Genomic DNA, 22,936 nt, shown 5'->3' on the forward strand with positions numbered 1-22,936 from the left:
AAAAGTCATGTGGACAAACCACACAATGTTTTGGGATTGTGTTCTGTGGACTGATGAAACAAAATTAGAACTGTTTGGGCCCATGGATCAACGCTATGTTTGGAGGAGGAAGAACAAGGCCTATGATGAAAAGAACACCTTGCCTACTGTGAAGCATGGCGGGGGGTCAATCATGCTTTGGGGCTGTTTTGCTTCTGCAGGTACATGGAAGCTTCAGCGTGTGCAAGGTACCATGAATTCTCTTCAGTACCAGGAGATATTGGATGACAATGTGATGCAGTCCGTCACAAACCTGAGGCTTGGGAGACGTTGGACCTTTCAACAGGACAATGATCCCAAGCATACCTCCAAGTCCACTAGAGCATGGTTGCAGATTAAAGGCTGGAACATTTTGGAGTGGCCATCGCAGTCACCAGACTTAAATCCGCTTGAGAACCTCTGGTGGGACTTAAAGAAAGCAGTTGCAGTGCACAAGCCTAAGAATGTGGCTGAACTGGAGGCTTTTGCCCATGACGAATTGGCGAAGATACCCGTAGATCGCTGCAAGACACTTGTGTCAAGCTATGCTTCACGTTTAAAAGCTGTTATAACTGTAAAAGGATGTTGTACTAAGTGCTAAGATTGAATGTCACTTGGGGGTTGAATAAAACTGATAATGATGTGAGCACAGAAAATACATTTGTGGTTATTTCATTATAAATGTTATGTTATATTTTCTGACCTACACGTGCCTCTTTGATTTAATTGTAAGCAGGATGACTGAATGATCAAAATCAATGTCAAACTGGCCAAAACAATCAATTTCAGTGGGGGTTGAATAATTTTGAATACAACTGTACATTTTTAAATGATATATTTATATATATATATACCGTATTTATCGGCGTATACCGCGCACTATTTTGCCCTGAAAATCAGGGCAAAATCGTGGGTGCTCGATATACGCCGATACCCGCTTTCCCGCCACGAGTTTTGAATACTGCCCTGGCATATACCGAGCGCAGTACACTCGTGTAACTTTGGGCAGTCTCGGCGCCTCTCGCACTGACATCCTGAGCATACAGGATGTCAGCGCGACAGTTGCCGAGCCTGCCCGACGTTACACGAGTGTACTGCGCTCGGTATATGCCGACGCAGTATTCAAAACTCGTGGCGGGAAACGAGCGGGGAGGACGCGAGGACGCCGCGAGGACGCCGGACCCGCCGAAGAGGACGCCGGACCCGCCGAATAGGACACCCGACCCGCCAAAGAGGACCCCCGACCCGCCGAAGACAGACGCCCGACCCGCCGAAGAGGACACCCGTAGCCGCAGAAAGACGCCGGACCCGGCGAGGCCGCCAACGAATGCCGCGCAAGACACCAAAACTGTAAGTACAAAAAAACAAAAAAACTTTTTTTCCACAGGAATTCGGGCCACTTTGGGGGTGCGCGGTATACGCGGGAGCGTTATACCGCGATAAATACGGTATATATATATATATATATTTATTCAGTAGAATGCAAATGTGCTTGTCTTTCAATACTTTAATAAATCGCTGGACACTGGTGAGAACCGGTCCTCACAGTCTTAGCTATATAGAATGGCTTTCATTTTTTTTACTTTTATATAAATAGTTAGTTATATTATATACATTTTAACAGTAGATTTATCTGTAAATATTTGGTAGAAAAACAAGTAAAAATCCATTTCAATCAGTTGACTGAAAAAGCAAATAAAAATGTACTTCATGTACATGCTTTTATTGCAAAGGATAAACTTGTAATAATTTAAAATTTTCTTCAGTTTTACATTTTACACTAGTTTAGTGAACCGGTGATTGTTTTAAACATCCATTAGGGTCATGGAAAAATGTCTTTCTTTCAGCTTCGTTTAACGTGATTGTATATTTGAGATGAATATGGTTAGCTAGTGTAAAATGAGTCCTTTAAGAATGCATACCCTATATATTTAAATAATTCATGCAATTAAGAGATTAATGTAGTCACATAAAAAGTTAGGTATACAGTTTAAGTACAGCTTAAATTGCATATATCTTACTGTCTCTTTCAATGATAGGGCCATTATCAAAATAAAAAAAAGGGTTATAGACCATGTAGGATAATTCAGTTCAAACAAGGACAACAGCACGTTTTATGTTTTTTTCTGAGCATTTTTTTCATTCAGCAAGCAAAAAATGAAAACCAAATTGTAGCCTTTTAAAAACATTGTGCACACATTTTCATTGTGAACATGTTGCAGTTTAAAATTCAGACACTAGATGACACTGTGCACTAATTTATGGCATTTGTTTAAAGAATGAATAGATGTATTCGTTAATACCAACTGTGCTTCTTAAAACTGGGGTTTCGGCCATGATAGGTTTCATTTTCCTTATTGTGGAAATCAATTGAGAGTGCATGCCTTTTTACACGAGAAACTAGCATCTCCAGTCTGGGAATTTAAGAAATGTTTAATCCAAATCTGGATTACCAAGCAAAAAATAGGTTTATTCATTTATTTTTGCTACAAATGTCATGGGATGTCATCTTGAGTCAGCTGCATTACATCATCCCAGAGGAATCCAAGCACGGAACGTTTGTTGGAAGAATTGCTCAGGATCTGGGACTGGACATAGGTGAGATTAATTCCAGAATGTTACGTGTTATCTCTGTGGATGAAAAAGGATATTTCCAAGTTAATCTGCAGAATGGAATATTGTTTATTAAGGAGACAATAGACAGAGAGCTGCTGTGTCCAGAAACACCCTTCTGTATTATTCCTCTGCAGGTTATTGTAGACAAGCCTGTACAGATGTATCGTGTAGATGTTGAAATAGAAGACATTAATGACAATAGTCCAGCCTTCACTTCCAGAATTTATAATCTAATCATCTCAGAACTCAGACCTACAGGATCTAATTTCCCTTTAAAGGCAGCAGCTGATCCAGACCTTGGAACAAATTCTATTATAAATTATGAGCTCAGTGCTAATGATTATTTTGCATTAGATTTTCAGAAATACATGAACCAGATTAGGTCTTTAGAGCTTGTGCTTAAGAAACCTCTTGACAGAGAAAAGCAGTCTGTTCACAATCTGACAATGATAGCCTATGATGGTGGAAAACCACGATTAAGTGGTACGACACAAATAGTAATTAACATTGAAGATGTTAATGATAATGCCCCCTCATTTGATCAGCCGTTTTACCAGTGTAGTGTGGTTGAAAATGCGCCAAAGGGATCTCTGGTGTTTAAATTAAATGCTACAGATCTAGATCAGGGACAGAATGGTGAAATAGTTTATGAATTTAATAGTGCAGAGACAATTAGCACAGTGTTTAGTCTTAATAAACATTCAGGAGAAATTCGGGTGAAAGGTGAAATAGACTTTGAAAAGGTCAAAATGTATGAAATTCAAATTGATGCAATTGATAATGGGGATCATCCAATGATTGGACACTGTAAAATCTTAGTGAGTGTTATAGATGTAAATGATAACCCCCCTGAGATGACAGTGACATCTCTTTCTGTCCCTGTTCCTGAAAATTCACCTCTAGGAACAACTGTTGCAATTATCACAGTACGGGACAAAGACTCAGGGTCAAATGGAAAAGTAAATTGTCAGGTTTCTGTTGATGTACCCTTCAAAATCAATTCAGCATACACAGGTGACTTTTCACTGACATTAAATCACCCATTAGATCGAGAAACTAAAGATGAATATGAAGTTCTAATTACTGCAAGAGATGAAGGTTTCCCATCTCTATCAATCTCAAAAACTATAAAAGTTCCTATTAGTGATGTGAATGACAATGCACCCCAATTTCACCAGCTTGTTGACATGATCTTTATCAAAGAAAACAACCCACCAGGATCTCATGTTTATACAGCCTCAGCCTTTGACCCAGATATTGCCCAGAATTATTTTATCACATATTCAGTCAGTGATGGCACCATTGATGGAATTCCCATCTCTTCCTACATCTCTGTCAATCCAGAAAATGGAAAGATATTCACTTTAGTATCATTTGATCATGAACAGCTCCGTTACTTCCAGTGTCACATAACAGCTACTGATGTCGGTCTGCCGCCACTCAGTTCTACTCTAACACTAAACATTTTTATTGAAGATATTAATGACAACCCACCTACATTTCCTGCATTTTATTCTGTCATGACAATTAAGACTCCTAAATCAGCCCACCCCGGAAACCTAATAACTAAGGTTAGAGCTATTGATATGGATTCTGGTTACAATGCCTGGGTGTCATATACTTTTAAGGATTCATCAGTAAAATTGCCATTTGTTATTTCTGAAACAACAGGAGAAATTTGTCTAAAACGGCCATTTTCAGATTCAGATATTGAAGAATACAGACTAGTCATAGTCGCACAGGACCATGGGAACCCAGTGATGACAAGTCTAATGGAAATCTTTATCTCCTTAGTGGAATCAAATGAAGAAATCAACACAATTGATAATAGCGAGTCAAAAAGCAACAAGGAGGAATCTTCTGACACAAACATATATTTAGTCGTTGCTATTTGCATTATATCAAGTATATTTCTCATTACATTAATCACCTTTACTGTTTTAAGATGGCAAAAGTACAAAGAGGAGATCAATGATTTAAAAGAAAGTTACAAAATATGTTCAAATACTGGAGGCAGTTGGATGTATTCTCAGCATACCCAGTATCGGGTTTGCTCAAACTCACTTCAAGGCAAAAATGACTTAATTGTTTTCACACCAAATGCCTCTCAAAACCCAAGTAATGAAGAACATCAAAATATAGAAAGTATCAGACCAGCTTCTTTCTATCAGGTAAAATAATTCCTATTTATTACAGTATGTGTATTTTTTCATTATTTTCTCATGCCCTCAAAAGTTTTAAAGCTGAATGGCATGCAATTATCTAAATACTAAGTTGAAATGCCTACTGTACATGGGGACACTTTAGCTGTCTTAGGATTTTTAACCAGTTAGTTTTGTGATTTATGTATGTTCAAACCAAAAGATGCACCGAAAACACACAATAATCTAAGGGGTTGATTTACTAAAACTGGAAAGCGCAAAATCTGCTGCAGCTCTGCATAGAAACCAATCAGCTTTCAGTTTTTTTTTTCAAAGCTTAATTGAACAAGCTGAAGTTATGAGCTGATTGGCTACCACAGGTGCACCAGATGTTGCACTCTACAGTTTTAGTAAATTACCCCTTAAGTGTGTATTTAATGATCCACAAAATGCAATTGTATTGCTACAATAATCCAATGCATTTTGGCAGCCAAAATAATCTACCGTTATCAGGGCTTTAACATCTATCAGAGTGTTTACTAGACTCAAACAATGGCAACTTGGGTATATCAAATCAGAACAAGGGAGATCTATATTACAGCTGCAAGGTTGTGTAATGCTGGCACTTGTTTAATATAGATGTGTTTGGTTTTAACTTATTCGTTAACGTGTGTGAGGAGATGAACTGCAAATTACACCAGAAGAAATGCAATCTTGCATTTTTCCTCTAAACAACACTATTTAATTTGATACATCTATAACTGCACTTGTAATAGTATGGAGTTTAAATATGGTATTAAGAAGAAACTTTAACATTGTGTGTGTATTTTCTTGAAGAAATTATTTATTGTGTTACAAAAAATATTTAGCAATGTGTGTTGAGGCACAAAAGATACAAAATATTGACCATATTTTGTGCTAGAATACCTATATACTGTATTTCTTTAAGATAGAGTTAACACATTTTCTTGTTACATTTTACCTAATTTAACTAAGAAAATTTAACAATATCAGCAGATATCATCTTTAACAATAATTGTTCTCTAGAGTAAAGAGAAACATCTTTTAGCATTCAGGGATCCACTGCCAAACTAGTATTGGGAGAATAAGAGGTATCAGTCCCTTATCACCAGCATATATAAATGCATACAAATGAGATGCACTTTACAAAGTAAGTAAAAGTCTGGTACTGCTCGTTCTGCAGTTAAACGTTGTGAGCTGGGCCCTGTTTTCTATGATGTGCATACATAGAGGGATGTCACTCATTGCTAGAACATTCAGACAAACAGACTTAAATGGGGCCTTTGCATCTTTCTCCATGCTAACTGGTGCACAATGAACCAGCATTTAAAAAATGTAAACATTTTGGCACAATAAGCATTTTTATTGTTTTCCATGCATATTTGGTGAAGTTCCATGTGTTTTGTTGTTTCTTGCAGTAGAAAAGGCTCTAAATATAATTCTGAACATAAAAATTTAGTGAACTGACGAAGTGTTGGTCAGTGTGTAGCTTTAAGTAGCCAAAAAAAAAAATGTGTGGTGCCTGAAATATTATTCCATGAAGATCAAAGATACATAGATAACATATATTTGACTTTGCTTATATCTTGACACATAATATGTTCTGTGCGCTTTAGATATATTTTGGAAAACATGAATTGAAATGCTAAAGACAGAAATCAAACCTGATTCCCCTTTTAATGTTTTGTTTTACTGTTGCGTTTGCTAGCAAAGTTTTATTTTTATTTTCTAGGAAAAATGTTAGACTTTTCACTAAAAGAAAAAAAAATATGTAATATGACAAGAAGCTTTAACTACCAATGAATAGTTGCTTCTAGCTACGCCTAAACCAGTGATTTGGAAGATGTAATTAGATACATATTTTCATATATTTTAATGGTCTTAATATAAGTATACTATGTAGCTTATATTTTGTCACTTAGCAATACATTTGAAATGGGGATAAATAAGAGAAAAAGGTTGAATGGCTACCTTGATCATATTTTGCTTTTGCTTTATTCTGCACTGTTCTTCGAAAACAACCACATGAATCAGTGCACACCATGTAAGCTTTCAAATCTCTTTATGTTTATCAGTAAAATATTGACACAGATTAGTTTATCTGTGCATAATTTATAGTTTAAAGGTGCATACTTTATAGAATAAAATAACAAAAAAAGGGACTAAATCAAATAACTAACTTGAACCCATGCACATAACATATTACGAATGGTTGGAGAAAAATACCCAGCTATTAAAATACATTCTGCTAGATGCTTTTGTGATATCAAAAAGCCTAGCAGGTTAATAACGATTATCATATATGAGAAATCACATCCACTCCATTAAATGTTCATACCAGTGAGCTGTTGCACATACTTAGTTATGTAATGACTAAGTTCCCACACATTTTTACATCCTTGATGAAGTCCTGCCTTGGTTACTGGCATGAAAGTTGTTCTTGTTCTCAAATTGTTTTAAATATGGCACTAAAAGTAGTTATAGGGAAGCATTTTCTTTTCATGCAATATGAAAAACAGGCACTAGATGTCATTCTATACCAACTTATAGCAGCAGGGTAATGTGAATTAATAGCATCATTGAAGTCTGCTTAACATTTTGCTGTTAAGAGTTTCGGCCATGACAGATTTTTATTACCATTTTGTGGATATTTTCTGGGAGTGAATGCCTTGGAAAAATTACTAACTCCATCATCTTTGGATTCAAGAGATGTTTAGAAAACAGAGCTATCAATCAAGAAGCAGGTTGGTCCATTACATTTTGTTACAAATGTCTTGGGATGTGGTTCTGAGTCAGCTGCATTATATCATTCCGGAGGAATCCAAACATGGCACCTTTGTAGGAAGAATTGCTCAGGATCTGGGATTGAGTTTAGGTGAGATTAATTCCAGAATGTTACATGTTGTCTCTAGAGATGAGAAGGAATATTTCCAGGTGAACCTGCAGAATGGAATTATGTTTGTTAAAGAGACAATAGACAGAGAGCTGATGTGCCCTGATACACCATTCTGCATCATTTCTCTGCAGGTTATTGTAGATAAGCCTGTGCAGATGTATCGTGTAGATGTTGAAATAGAAGATATAAATGACAATAGCCCAACATTCTCTTTCACTGTGACTAATTTATTGATATCAGAAGTCAGACCTGCAGGATCTCATTATCTACTGAAAGGTGCTGTTGATCCAGATTTAGGAACAAATTCCATTACCAATTATGAGCTTAGTGCCAGTGATTATTTTACATTAGATTTTCAGAAATATATGAACCAAATCAGATCTTTGGAGCTTGTACTAAAGAAATCACTAGACAGAGAAAAGCAGTCAGTTCACAATCTGAGACTCACAGCCTATGATGAAGGCAAACCAAGATTAAGTGGTACAACTCAAATAATAATTAATGTTGAAGATTTTAATGATAATGCCCCCTTCTTTGATCAACCATTTTATCAGTGCAATGTGATTGAAAATATTCATATAGGATTCCTAGTGTTTAAACTGAATGCTACAGATTTAGATCAAGGACAAAATGCTGAAATAGTATATGAATTTGGTAACATGGCAATGGAAGAAGTGAGGACGATTTTCAGCTTAGACAAACATACTGGAGAAATAAGAGTAACTAGTGAAATAGATTTTGAAAAGACAAAAATTTATGAAATACAAGTTGATGCTATTGATAAAGGAGAACACCCAATGGTTGGACACTGTAAAGTTCTAGTAACTGTTGTTGATGTTAATGACAATCCTCCTGAAATGACAGTGACATCATTATCAGTTCCCGTTCCTGAAGATTCCCCACAAGGCACAACAGTTGCCATAATTAGTCTGCATGACAGAGATTCTGGATTAAATGGCAAAGTCCAGTGCCACCTTTCTGATCATTCACCCTTTAAAATAAATCCAGCATTTATGGGAGATTTTTCATTGACTGTGAATCAACCATTGGATAGAGAAATGAAAAGTGAATATGAAGTTTTAATAACAGCAAGGGATGAAGGTTCCCCATCTCTTTCAGTTTCAAAAACTATAAATGTTTCTATAAGCGATGTTAATGATAATGCCCCCAAGTTTCAACAGCCTGTTGATACTATCTTCATCAAGGAAAATAATCCTCCGGGGTCTCATTTTTACACAGTATCTGCCTATGATCCAGATGTTGGCCAGAATTCCTTCATCACGTATTCAATAATGGATAGCACCATTGATCGGATCCCCATATCTTCCTACATTTCTATCAATCCAGAGAATGGAAAAGTATTTGCATTAGTGTCATTTGACCATGAACAAGTCACATATTTTCAGTGTCATATAAAAGCCTCAGATGCTGGTCTACCATCACTAAGCTCAAATTTAACACTTAATATTTTTATTGAAGATATAAATGACAACGCACCTGCCTTTCCATTATCTTATTCCCCAATGTTAATTAAAACTACAAAATCAGCACAACCTGGACAACTGGTTACAAAAGTGAGAGCTATGGATATAGATTCTGGATATAATGCCTGGATTTCTTACAATTTTAAGGAGCCATTAGTAAAAACACCCTTTGTAATTTCTGAAACAACTGGAGATATTAGTCTGAAACGTGCATTGTCAGATTCAGATATTGATGAATACCATTTAGTTGTAGTTGCTCAAGATCATGGAGACCCAGTCATGACTTCAGTTACACAAATTGCAATCTTTTTCATAGGAGCTGGTGAAGAAATCAAACTTATTGATAATAATTCAAAAAACAGCAATGAAGACTTTTCTGAGACAAACATTTACTTAGTTGTTGCCATATGCATAATATCATGCATATTTCTCATTACAATAATTACCTTCACTATTCTTAGATGGCAAAAATATAGGGATGAAGTCAACGACCTTAAAGAAAGTTACAAGATTTGTTCCAACACCGGGGGTAGTTGGATGTATTCACAACACACTCAATACCGAGTATATTCAAACCCACAGCAGGGTAAGAATGACTTAATTGTCTTTACACCAAATGGTTCTCAACAAGCAAATAATGAAGATGTAACTCCACAATATCAAAGGCCAAATTCCTTATATCAGGTAACGTACCATTTAAATGACTTATGATTTATCAAGCTCAACATACAATGTTCCTTCTTAGCCACAGCTAAAAGCAAGAAAATGTGTTTGGTTATAAATAGTTTAATGCAAAGTTATAATCTATTTATTTAGTGAAGGCATTTTGAAATGTGAGCTCAAATGTAATGGTTGTATTCATGGCACCATTAAAAATAGATTGTTGTTGATCTATCCTGCATTTTTCTGTAAGAAACAGACTAATTACAATTACATAAGTGAAAAGCATGCCTAGGATACAAAAACTCAACACACAACTGTATGTATGAAAATTCATAGATTGCATCACCCATGCTAAATACTCTGTTGTGGTCTCCAAATGTTTTAAGCGTGGCTTTAAAGTGATTGTAAATATGAAGAATATATATATATATATATAAATATATATATATAGCCCCATGGGCCTTCACATTCTGCTAACAGCAGGAGCCCCATAAACATGTACAACAACATACCCCTGTGCATGAGTAGGCAGACTTTATAGTCCTCTAGGACTGGGGTAGTCCTGGCTGTGCTGAAAGAATAAATGGAAGAACAGGCGCACTGGCCTAGCGCATTATCCAACAGATTTAATTAAAATGTATATGATAAAACCATAAAGATGTGTACTCACAGACATAGACATCAAAACTCGCTCAGCAGGCCACGTGAGTGGCTAATCTCTCACACAATGCTTAGAATGCCTGGCCAAAAGTGGGGGTCCTGGATAGGTCCCAGCTGGCTGATGCATTTCAAAGGTCCGACCTTCTTATAAACATGATTTTATTGTACTTAATTTACATTTTTTTACTTGGAAATGAAAAAGCTAGCAATTTGCTGAACACTGTTTTAAACATTATAGTTAGAACACTGCTTTGCATGATGAACATGTGTATGATTCCCTGTATCCACAGTATATAAGGGTCACAGTCAAGTAAAACATTTTTTGTTTGCATGTACTATAAATTTAGGTGATCAAGGTTCTCTAACCTGAAAAAAATTATGTTTATTGTATCAAATAATATATTTCTATTTAACAGACAAAATTCATATTCAAAATTATTTCAATTTTTCAAGTGTTTCTTTTTCATTTATTCACTTCTCCTCATACGATATTATTTTGTTTCCACCTGGAATGGTTCTATTTTCTGCTGGCCTCATAGATCATAATAGTTAGTGTCAAGCAGAAGCTAACACATTTTAAAAGAACAAAAGCTGGTATTGTTTTTGATAACTGATTTTTACATAGAAAATAACTTAAAAAATAGAAAGTAAAAAAATATGTATATAACAATTTAGTGTGGTAAATTCAACTAATTCATATAGTAAAACATTTGGTTAAGCTATTATTCAACTATTTTTTTTTAAATAATTATTTAGCTTTCTCTTAACTCTCCATTCTTTGTAATGATGGAGGGGTGAATTAAATCAGAGCAAACTATTTACCAATGGGAATTTACAGCTGCTGTTATAGTCATTCATTGAGTAGTCCTCGTGCTAATAGTTTTTAAGAGGCAATAACTAACAACTTGTTACACATGTACATACAAATGTGCACCACACCTTGTGTATGCCATTGCAAGCAGCTAACTACACAGTCAAACAACATATGACATATAAGAACTGTTTTGCAATTATGTGCAGTCAGTCTTGTGGTATCAATCAGCACCGCTATATCCTTGGCCTTCAAAGCTTATTCGGTAACACACCCCAGCCTGCTAATAGGATAATTAGGGAGAAGCTACATACCTATGAGGTCATCCCCCTGATGCTCTTGCTTTGACATGTTCATTATAATAATCTGTATACTGCAGCAGAACCTGATTAGTCTTATTCCTGGGTTGCATTCCCATCTAAGTGCTGTTATACAGAAGATTGCAGGAGGCTTGTAGCAAAAAAAATTCTGGTACTTACATTTGTGTCATTTAATAATACATTTGATGTTTGTTTTAAAGAATACAAAACTGCATTAACAATTTTTATCTTTGTCAGCCATTCAACTTTAAGGTGCTTAGTAGTCATTAATTGTTCTGCATTTTTTGTGGGTAAACGTGTCCATATATAGATAAGTACACAAAATTGTATCTTAGTAACCAAGAAATAAAGATGAACAAAACCAGAATGGATTTCCTAATCGTATTGCTCAGGTTGGACCAAAAATATGTATTGCCATTTTTAAAGTATAGTTAGGTCTACTAAACTGCACATACAAACCATGAGATAACATACAAATACTGCCATAGTTAAAGTTGACCCCAGCACTGCTGCAAGAATGCAAGACATTGAACACACAAAGGTGGTTGATTTACTAAAGGCAAATAGGTATTTACTAAAGGCAAAGAGAAGACGTCACAGCACAGCGGCCTGAAGGGAGAAGTAGAAGATGTCACAGAACAGCGGAAGAAGAGGAGAAGACGTCACAGAACAGCGGAAGAAGAGGAGAAGATGTCACAGAACAGCGGAAGAAGGAGAAGGCACCGGACAGCAGGAGGAAGAACCGGGGTGCGCCGAGTCAAGAGCGGAGAGCGGCGAACATAGAAGAAGACCCCCCGGAGCGGAGAAGACGTCACAGAAGAGCGGTGAAGACCCCGGAGAGCAGGAGAAGACCCCCGGAGAGCGGAAGAAGAAGCTCCCCCTGGTAAAAGAGCTAAAGAAGACAGGGGGAGCCTCCGGAGCAGACTAATAAAATATTTTAATACCCTGTGTTTTTTATTTGTGTTTTTACCACTTTTCCTCCAGGTGAATGGGTAGGGGTACGATGTACCCCATATCCATTCACTTAGGGTGGGGGGCCGGTATCTGGGGGCCCCCTTATTAAAGGGGGCTCCCAGATTCTGATAAGCCTCCCGCTAGCATACCCCGACAACCAACGGCCAGGGTTGTCGGGAAGGGGCCCTGTCCTCATCAACATGGGGACAGGGTGCTCTGGGGTGGGGGGGGTCGCAGTGCGCCCCCCCTGCACCAGAGCACCCAACCCCCCCATGTTGAGGGCATGCAGCCTGGTACGGCTCAGGAGGGGGGGCGCTCGCTCGTCCCCACTCCTTTCCTGACCGGCCGGGTAGCGTGCTTTGGATACGGGTCTGGTATGGATTGTAGGGGGACCCCCTACGCCGTTTTTTCGGCGTAGGGGGGCTCTCCTTACAACCTATAACAGACCTAAGGGCCCGGTATGCTCCTGAGGGGGGAACCCATGCCAAATTTTTATTTAAAATCCGGCGGGGACTTCCCCCTCAGGATTCATAACAAACACCGCACACGTGTAGAATTGGCGGGAATCCAAGTCGGATCTCCCGTCGCTTCTATGACGGCTTTGTCTCCATCGCGGCAAGCCAGCTCGGCGCTGGCTCCCGCGATGGGACTCGTAGGTGCTCAATCTCGCCGAGAAAGGGAGCGAGATTGACACAATATCGCGTGCACCTACTGTATGCTTACAACTGTGGGTTTACCCTTTCTGACTCTGCCAAGATCTTTATTGTGCAGCCTGTTGGGCACCTGACAGCCTCTTTACATATATCTTCACTTTTGATCCAGCTCTTCCCATGCATGCATGCTATGATCTGCAGTCATTCCCTTAGAAATATAATTTAAGCATTGTGGTGCACATGCTTTTTACCATACACTATTTTAGTTCCTTGTTTAATCAATACAACAAACAAAGATACCTGAATTTCTGATTACCAGACAAATGTTGCAAAACAGTATACGATTTGTGCATTTAATGTACCGTACTTTAAAGTTGGGGTTTATATGATTATATGATATGATAAATTTGTATGATGTGGACACATGCAGTAACTCCAAGTAAGGAATCTGCAAAAAAGTCACCATGGTAACCATGATTGGCAGCTGATGGGTGCAGTTGGAAAGCTGCTATTTATAGGGAATCTGCAGTATCTGGAGATACCCGCTTGTTGGCGGAACCAAGACAGCCAAGGTAGATTTTTTTTAGGCCACATACTATTGTTTCTGTCAAGCTAACATAGCATTAGGCCTATACATGCACATTTGGCTAATCCAAGTTTAGGACAGAAAAATATTTGGTGAAAACGATTGTTTGGAAGAAAAATTGTGCCTGAATGTCTTCGTACGTAAATAGCTGATAGTTTAACATGGTGGTCTTTGCTGGGAGTGAAAATATAGTGGCGATGTGGTGTATAAATTTTGAAAATATTACATTCATACTTGGTAAATCTATTTAGTTTTTTTTTTGCCACTTTCTAAATTAGTATATGCATTAATTTTGCTGGGCTAGTAACTAACTATTTGTTATGGTTCTACTGTTGATTTGTGTGCAAAAAAAGTTATACATTTGCCTAATTATCCTAAATAAAATTACATATTTTCTACTATTAAGATTGTTTTATGGGATAAAGTACATTTAATGAATAAAAGAACTTACTTGAAATGCAATTGCATTTTGTATAACCTTCCAATAGTATGTATAATATCTGAACATATATGAACATACTGTAAATTAAAACATTTTGTTTTACACACATAGAAGAACATAATACACATAGGGGTTGATTTACTAAAGGAAAATCCACTCTGCACTACAAGTGCACTTGTAAGTGCAGTCGCTGTAGATCACTGTAGATCTGAGGGGAGGCTCTGAAATGAGGGGAAGCTCTGCTAATTTTATCATCCAATCATGTGCAAGCTAAAATGCTGTTTTTTATTTTCCTTGTTGAAGTTGAAATAGAAGATATTAATGATAATAGTCCAAAATGTTCTTCCGTTATGAATAATTTACTAATATCTGAGCTGATTCCTGCAGGATCTCGCTTTCCACTGAAAATTGCCATTGATCCAGATCTTGGAACAAACTCTATTACTAATTACGAGCTCAGTCCCAGTGATCATTTTGCATTAGATTTTCAGAAGTATATGAACCAAATCAGATCATTAGAACTTGTACTTAAGAAATCTCTAGACAGAGAAAAGCAGTCTATTCACTATTTGATACTCACGGCCTATGATGGAGGCAATCCTAGACTGAGTGGTACAACCCAAATAATAATTAATGTTGAAGATCTTAATGATAATGCCCCTTTATTTGACATGCCATTTTACCAGTGCAGAGTAACCGAAAATGCGTCTAAAGGAAGCTTAGGGCCAAATCCACAAAAGAGATACGCAGGCGGAACTGCTGTTCCGCCTGCGTATCTCTGTGCCTAACTTTGGGAGCGATCCTCAAAAAGATTTTTCCCAAGTTAGGCAGAAGATCCGACATCCGTAATTTAGTTACGCTGTTGAATCTTCGGATGCAGTACCGCATCCGCCGCTGGGGGCATTTCGAGTCGAAATCCCTCCTTGCGTATGCAAATTAGTAGTTACGGAGATCCACAAAGCTTTAGGCATTGTGTGATTTACGTAAGTTACGAATTTGCTTGCGCAAAACTAAGGTTGGTTTTATATGGACTAACTTTAGTAGACCATGCAAAACCATACCTTTTTTTCAATCGCCGCGTTTTTTTTTTAAATTTAACATTTGCCTAATTATCCTAAATAAAATTACATATTTTCTACTATTAAGATTGTTTTATGGGATAAAGTACATTTAATGAATAAAAGAACTTACTTGAAATGCAATTGCATTTTGTATAACCTTCCAATAGTATGTATAATATCTGAACATATATGAACATACTGTAAATTAAAACATTTTGTTTTACACACATAGAAGAACATAATACACATAGGGGTTGATTTACTAAAGGAAAATCCACTCTGCACTACAAGTGCACTTGTAAGTGCAGTCGCTGTAGATCACTGTAGATCTGAGGGGAGGCTCTGAAATGAGGGGAAGCTCTGCTAATTTTATCATCCAATCATGTGCAAGCTAAAATGCTGTTTTTTATTTTCCTTGCCTGTCCCCCATAGATCTACAGCGACTGAACTTCCAAGTGCACTTTCAGTGCACTTGTAGTGCAAAGTGGATTTGCCTTTCGTAAATAACCCCCAATGTATTACATTATATACATTTTGGCTGACAGATAATTAAATATTGGTTTGCTAAACACATGTTTACTCTTGTTAGATGCAGTATGAAAATCAGGCAGTAGATGTCACTCTATACCAGGGATATGCAATTAGCGGACCTCCAGCTGTTGCCAAACTACACGTCCCATGAGGCATAGCGAGACTCTGACAGCATCAAGCATGACACCCAGAGGCAGAGGCATGATGGGACTTGTAGTTTGGCAACAGCTGGAGGTCTGCTAATTGCATATCCCTGCTCTATACCAATTATTTGCAGCAGGACAAAGACAACATACTGTATATTACCATTGTTGCCAGGGAGAAAATTTGCTGTAGGGGTTTCGGCCATGATAGATGTTTTTTTCCTGTGATGTGGATATTCTCACAGAGTGAAAGACTTATTTACCATCTTCATCAGTGATTTCAAGACATGCTAAGGGAAAAGGATTTGAAAGCAAAATGCAGGCTTCTTTTTTTATTGCTACTACACATGTTTTTTAGATGTGGCTCTGAGTCAGCTGCATTATATCATCCCAGAGGAATCCAAACACGGCACCTTTGTTGGAAGAATTGCACAGGATCTGGGATTGGACATAGGTGAGATTAATTTTAGAATGTTACATGTTGTCTCTAGAGATGATAAGGAATATTTCCAGGTAAATCTGCAAAATGGAATCCTGTTTGTTAAAGAGACAATAGACAGGGAGATGCTGTGTCAAAATGCACCATTCTGTACCATTCCTCTGCAGGTTATTGTAGATAAGCCTGTGCAGATGTATCGTGTAGAAGTTGAAATAGAAGATATTAATGATAATAGTCCAAAATGTTCTTCCGTTATGAATAATTTACTAATATCTGAGCTGATTCCTGCAGGATCTCGCTTTCCACTGAAAATTGCCATTGATCCAGATCTTGGAACAAACTCTATTACTAATTACGAGCTCAGTCCCAGTGATCATTTTGCATTAGATTTTCAGAAGTATATGAACCAAATCAGATCATTAGAACTTGTACTTAAGAAATCTCTAGACAGAGAAAAGCAGTCTATTCACTATTTGATACTCACGGCCTATGATGGAGGCAATCCTAGACTGAGTGGTACAACCCAAATAATAATTAATGTTGAAGATCTTAATGATAATGCCCCTTTATTTGACATGCCATTTTACCAGTGCAGAGTAACCGAAAATGCGTCTAAAGGAAGCTTAGGGCCAAATCCACAAAAGAGATATGCAGGCGGAACTGCTGTTCCGCCTGCGTATCTCTGTGCCTAACTTTGGGAGCGATCCTCAAAAAGATTTTTCCCAAGTTAGGCAGAAGATCCGACATCCGTAATTTAGTTACGCTGTTGAATCTTCGGATGCAGTACCGCATCCGCCGCTGGGGGCATTTTGAGTCGAAATCCCTCCTTGCGTATGCAAATTAGTAGTTACGGAGATCCACAAAGCTTTAGGCATTGTGTGATTTGCGTAAGTTACGAATTTGCTTGCGCAAAACTAAGGTTGGTTTTATATGGACTAACTTTAGTAGACCATGCAAAACCATACCTTTTTTTCAATCGCCGCGTTTTTTTTTTAAATTTGATTTTTTTTTTTCGGCGCGTAACTTATTTTTTTCCCGTCGCAACTTTACGAACCCGTCGCTATCCACAAAGCCCGACGTAAACTACGTATGCGCGATGCACGTCGGGAAAAATGACGTCACACGCATGCGCAGTCCGTCCGGCGTGGGAGCGCGCCCTAATTTAAATGGGAATCGCCCATTTTAATTAGGGATCGCTTAAGATGCAAGGAGATCAGCTACACTGGCGCAATTTTAGAGGTAAGTGCTCTGTGGATCGCTACCTAAAATACTAAAATTGCGCCAGTGTAACTTTTCTGCCTAAAACTAAGATCCGCAATTTCTTTGTGGATTTGGCCCTTAGTCTTTAAGCTGAATGCTACCGATTTGGACCAAGGAAAGAATGGGGAAATATCATATGAATTTGGGGACATGGTGATGGAAGAAGTGACTAGAGTTTTTAGTCTTGATAAACATACAGGAGAAATAAGAGTGAAAGGTGAAATTGATTTTGAAAAGATGAACATGTATGAAATTCAAGTTGATGCAATTGACAATGGGGATAATCCAATGGTTGGGCATTGTAAAGTTCTAGTGACTGTTGTGGATGTCAACAACAATCCTCCTGAGATGACAATTACATCATTATCAGTTCCTGTTGCAGAGGACTCTCCACAAGGGACAACTGTTGCAATTATCAGTATACACGACAGAGACTCAGGATCAAATGGAAAAGTTCAATGTCACATTTCTGAACAAGTACCATTTAAGGTAAATCCAGCATTTATGGGGGATTTTTCAGTGACAGTAAATGGACCCTTAGATCGGGAAAAAAAAGATGATTATGAAATTACAATTACTGCAAGAGATGAAGGCTCTCCAGCTCTATCGGTTTCAAAAAGTATAAGAGTTATAATAAGTGATGTAAATGACAATGCACCTCAGTTTATTCAACCTAGTGATACAATTTTCATCAAGGAAAATAATGCACCAGGTTCTTATATTTACACAGCTTCAGCATATGATCCAGATATAGGCCAGAATTCCTTCATCACATATTCAATTGCAAACGGTAACATTGATGGAATTCCCCTTTCTTCCTACATCTCCATCAATCCAGAGAATGGGAAGGTTTTTGCTTTAGTGTCTTTTGATCATGAACAAATCAAATATTTTCAGTGCCACATAAGAGCAACTGATGATGGTCTATCTCCACTCAGCTCTAACCAAACATTAAATATCTTCACTGAGGATATTAATGACAATGCTCCAATGTTTTCTCTTCTTTATTCTCCAACTACCATATGACTCCAAAGTCTGCTCAAGCTGGATATCTGGTAGCTAAAATCAGAGCAGTGGACCTAGATTCAGGGTACAATGCTTTGATGCCTTATAATTTTAGAGATCCACCAGGAAAAGATCCATTCATTATTTCTCAACAAACTGGGGAAATAATTTTAAAACGTTCATTTGTAGAGTCAGATAATGATGAATATAGATTGCTAGTGGTTGCTAAGGACCATGGTGAACCAGTCATGACAGCGCTCACACAAGTAATTATTTCTTTGGTGGAACCAGGAGAACGAGTAAATTTGGATAATCTTGATTTACAGAGCAACAATGATGGCTTTTCTACCACAAATATTTATTTGGTTGTTACAATATGCATAATCTCAAGTATATTTCTCATCACATTAATTGCCTTCACTGTTTTACGATGGCAAAAATACAGAGACAAGGTCAATGATTTGAAAGAAAGTTACAAGATTTGTACCAATACTGGAGGCAGTTGGATGTACTCTCAACATTCTCAGTACAGAGTGTGTTCAAACTCACACCAAACTAAAAATGACCTGATTGTATTCACTCCAAATAGTTCTCAGGCTCCAAGCAATGAAGAGAACGTGAACCAACAAAGTGCTATAATATATTCCTCAAACAAGGTAAGGTCACTGTAGATATATACAATTATATATATATATATATATATATATATATATATATATATATATATATATATATATATATATATATATATATATATATATATATATATATATATATACTGTGTATATATACATATATATATATATATATATATATATATATATATATATATACATACAGTACATATTGATAGTGCTATATGCATATTTCAGCTGGTAAGTAAATCTACGTATGTGTTTGCAATTTTTTTAGAGAATATATTTAATAAAAGAATAAACACTACATACATTTTGTAAACATATAGTGATATTTATATGGGCTCTGGAGGAATCAGATAAGTTACATTCAAGGAATTTGTGTAAATTGCACAGACGTCCAAAGAACAAAGATTTTTTTTTAAGAGTTTCAGGCAGATCTCCCCCACCGGACCCATAAACCTAGAAAGAAAGCATTGTTGTAAAAGGTAATAAAGCCTTACAAGTTAATGGGATTGTTTCCCAGAAGTCATCAATTTTAGAATAAAGCCAAATTGTGTAAAAAAGAATCCCCTTTTAGGCAAGATATCTCTAGCATGTTTTAAGAAAATGAGGGTAAACTATAACGGTTTAGAGAAAGTTTTACTGTTTTAAAGTTTTATTTTATACATGATATGCAACCAGCATTTAGCACATTTCTACTATGTTGCAAATAGACCAATATTATTTTGTTGGCAATTTAATTGGTTGAGTTTTCCCACACATTGTATGTTACATTTATGCTATCCTTTGCATGCAGGGAAGAATTCCAGCTGTGAGGAGTTTTATAAAAGCTTTTTGAAGGCTTGTAACAAATTACACTCCATGTTTTGGGTTTATGTTTGTTGCTATGGACTGCAGTATGACTCATTTGAGGGTTTTGATGCCTTAATTTTTTCGGACCTCTTAGTCTTGTATAATGTGGATCTGATAAATGGTTGTTGGCTACAATTATTCCAGAGTAGATTGTACAGTAAATTTTAAAGCAATTAAGGGATATCAACAGGATCGTCAAGTTTCAAGATTTAATAGTGACAGATTAAAAGAGGGTACGTTTATTTTTTATGTGTGATTATAACCATATAGGATTTCGTGGAAAGGTAAAGAGAACGGAAAGAAACAAAAAGCCCTCCAACCAAATCAGCGCATAACTCTTAAATTAGAAGGTATTCACATGAACCATAAATTGCATGAGCGGGACCATGCAATTCATTCCTTTATGCCCCATCATCAAAATGCACATCCAGAAACTCTGTTGTGTAGTACAAATATAGCCTAATATATACCCATTTCTTAATGTGAAAAAAAGGTTTAGGGCTAATTAATGTATACAAGTGTGAATATTAAAAACACTTTATAATGATTAAACATATGTATATATATATATATATATATATATATATATATATATATATATATATATATATATATATATATATATAATTCATCTATTATATCAAATGACCCAATCTGACAGATGAAGAATCCGCTCTCTATATATATTTTTATTGAGAGTTGTATACTATTCCCCCCCCCCTCGTTCGCTGCGGGGGTCTTCCTGTGAGCCTTCGCTTGTCCATGGCCCCAAACTGATAATCCTTCTGAAGAAGCGGTTTTCCCACAAAACCGGTAGAGGTTTTCTTGGCCATTCTCCACCACAACAGACACCTTACGGGTTACCGTTAGCAACAACTGCTGTATTCATTGTGGGGTTTGGCTCATGTGTATTTAATCATGTATAATTTTATGTGTAATAAATAATTTTTTACTTAACCTCCCTGGCGGTCTTCCCGAGACTGACTCGGGGTTTGATTTTCCTGCTACGATCGGTAACCCCGAGTCAGTCTCGGGCTCGCCTCGCTGAATCCACAGGCACTTTTTACTTACCTTGTCCCTGGATCCAGCGATGCCACCGCGCTGTGTGAGCGAGCGGGACCTCGCTCGATTCACATAGTGCTTCCGTGTGACGCCGATCTCCCTTCCCTGCGACGTTACGACGCACGGGGACGGAGAACGGCGCCAAATTTAAAAACGTAAACAAACACTTTACATACAGTATACTGTAATCTTATAGATTACAGTACTGTATGTAAAAAAAACACACCCCCCTTGTCCCTAGTGGTCTGTCCTGTGTCATGCATGTCATTTTATATAATAAAAACGTTTCTTTCTCCCTGCAAACTGTAGATTGTCCATAGCAACCAAAAGTGTCCCTTTATGTCAAAAATAGTTTTAGATCAGCTAAAAAACAGCGATAATAAATTATAATCACTTGCAGAATTGTGCGATAGCGATTTGTGGGGAAATTCGTCATAAAAAAAAAAAAATAATGACAGCAACAATTCTGCAACTGAGCAAATTTCAGTGATTTTAATTTGATTACATTATTGAATAATTTTTATTATAATTATATTATTATTTGTTATAATTATTTATAATTATTTATTATATTATAATTTATAATTTTGTTTTTAAAAAAATGTCATACCCGGGATGCCTATTAGAATCTTGTTTGGTCAGATTTAAGTGAGTTATTTCTAAAAATTACAGACCTACAATATAAAACGCCAAATTTCCTTGCAAATAATGGTACCGCTTTCAGCACCTTTTTTCTGACAGAATCATACCGCCAGGGAGGTTAATCGATTGTTTGTTATCAGTACCGAGAAAGTCCACCAAAAATTCCCCTCTTTCTAGGTGATTGTTGTTGGTTAAGGCGGTACTAGCAGCCGCCATTATACCATTACCTGGCCAATTCCTCTACACAGCCATTAATGTCTAAACTGTTGGCAACAAAAGCGAGTACACCCCTAAGTGAAAATGTTCAAATTGGGTCCAATAAGCTATTTTCCCTCCCCGGCGTCATGTGACTCGTGTTACAAGGCCTCAGGTGTGAATGGGGAGCAGGTGTGTTAAACTTGGTGTTATCGCTCTCACGCTCTAATACTGGTCACTGGAAGTTCAACATGGCACCTCATGGCAAAAACCTCTTTGAGGATCTTAAAAAAAATATTCTTGCTCTACATAAAGATGGACTAGGCTTTAAGAAGATTGCCAAGACCCTGAAACTGAGCTGCAGCATGGTGGCCAAGACCATACAGCGATTTAACAGGACAGGTTCCACTCAGAACATGCCTCCCCATGGTCGACCAAAGAAGTTGAGAGCCCATGCTTAGCATCATATCCAGAGGTTGTCTTTGGGAAATAGACATATGAGTGCTGCCAGCATTGCGGCAGAGGTTGAAGGGTGGGGGGTCAGCCTGTCAGTGCTCAGACCATACGCCGCACATTGCTTAAAATTGGGCTGCATGGCTGACGTCCCAGAAGGAAACCTCTTCTAAAGATGATGCTCAAGAAAGACCACAAACAGATTGCTGAAGAAAAGCAGACTGAGGACATGGATTACTGGAGCCATGTCCTGTGGTCTGATGAGACCAAGATAAAATTATTTGGTTCAGATGGTGTCAAGCGTGTGTGGCGTCATCCAGGTGAGGAGTACAAAAACAAGTGTGTCTTGCCTACAGTCAATCATGGTGGTGGGAGTGTCATGTTCTGGGC

General features: G+C 37.3%; 2 protein-coding genes across 2 annotated transcripts; both read left to right on the plus strand.

Annotated features, from left to right (window-relative positions):
* Positions 1-2,510: 2,510 nt before the first annotated feature.
* LOC120930480 (protocadherin alpha-13-like) lies at positions 2,511-4,814 on the plus strand. Its single transcript, XM_040341660.1, has one exon. It carries the CDS (start codon positions 2,511-2,513, stop codon positions 4,812-4,814), a length of 2,304 nt encoding a protein of 767 aa, XP_040197594.1.
* Positions 4,815-7,327: 2,513 nt separating this feature from the next.
* On the plus strand, positions 7,328-20,482 carry LOC120930481 (protein dachsous-like). The gene is given in 7 exon segments (XM_040341661.1): positions 7,328-9,860; positions 11,039-11,093; positions 14,569-14,877; positions 16,359-17,035; positions 17,760-18,717; positions 18,720-19,360; positions 20,465-20,482. Coding segments are annotated over 7 exon segments (5,013 nt in total). The 5' UTR covers positions 7,328-7,505.
* Positions 20,483-22,936: the final 2,454 nt, after the last annotated feature.

The sequence above is a fragment of the Rana temporaria genome, chromosome 3 (genome assembly GCF_905171775.1).
Source record: "Rana temporaria chromosome 3, aRanTem1.1, whole genome shotgun sequence".
Lineage (NCBI taxonomy): Eukaryota > Metazoa > Chordata > Amphibia > Anura > Ranidae > Rana > Rana temporaria.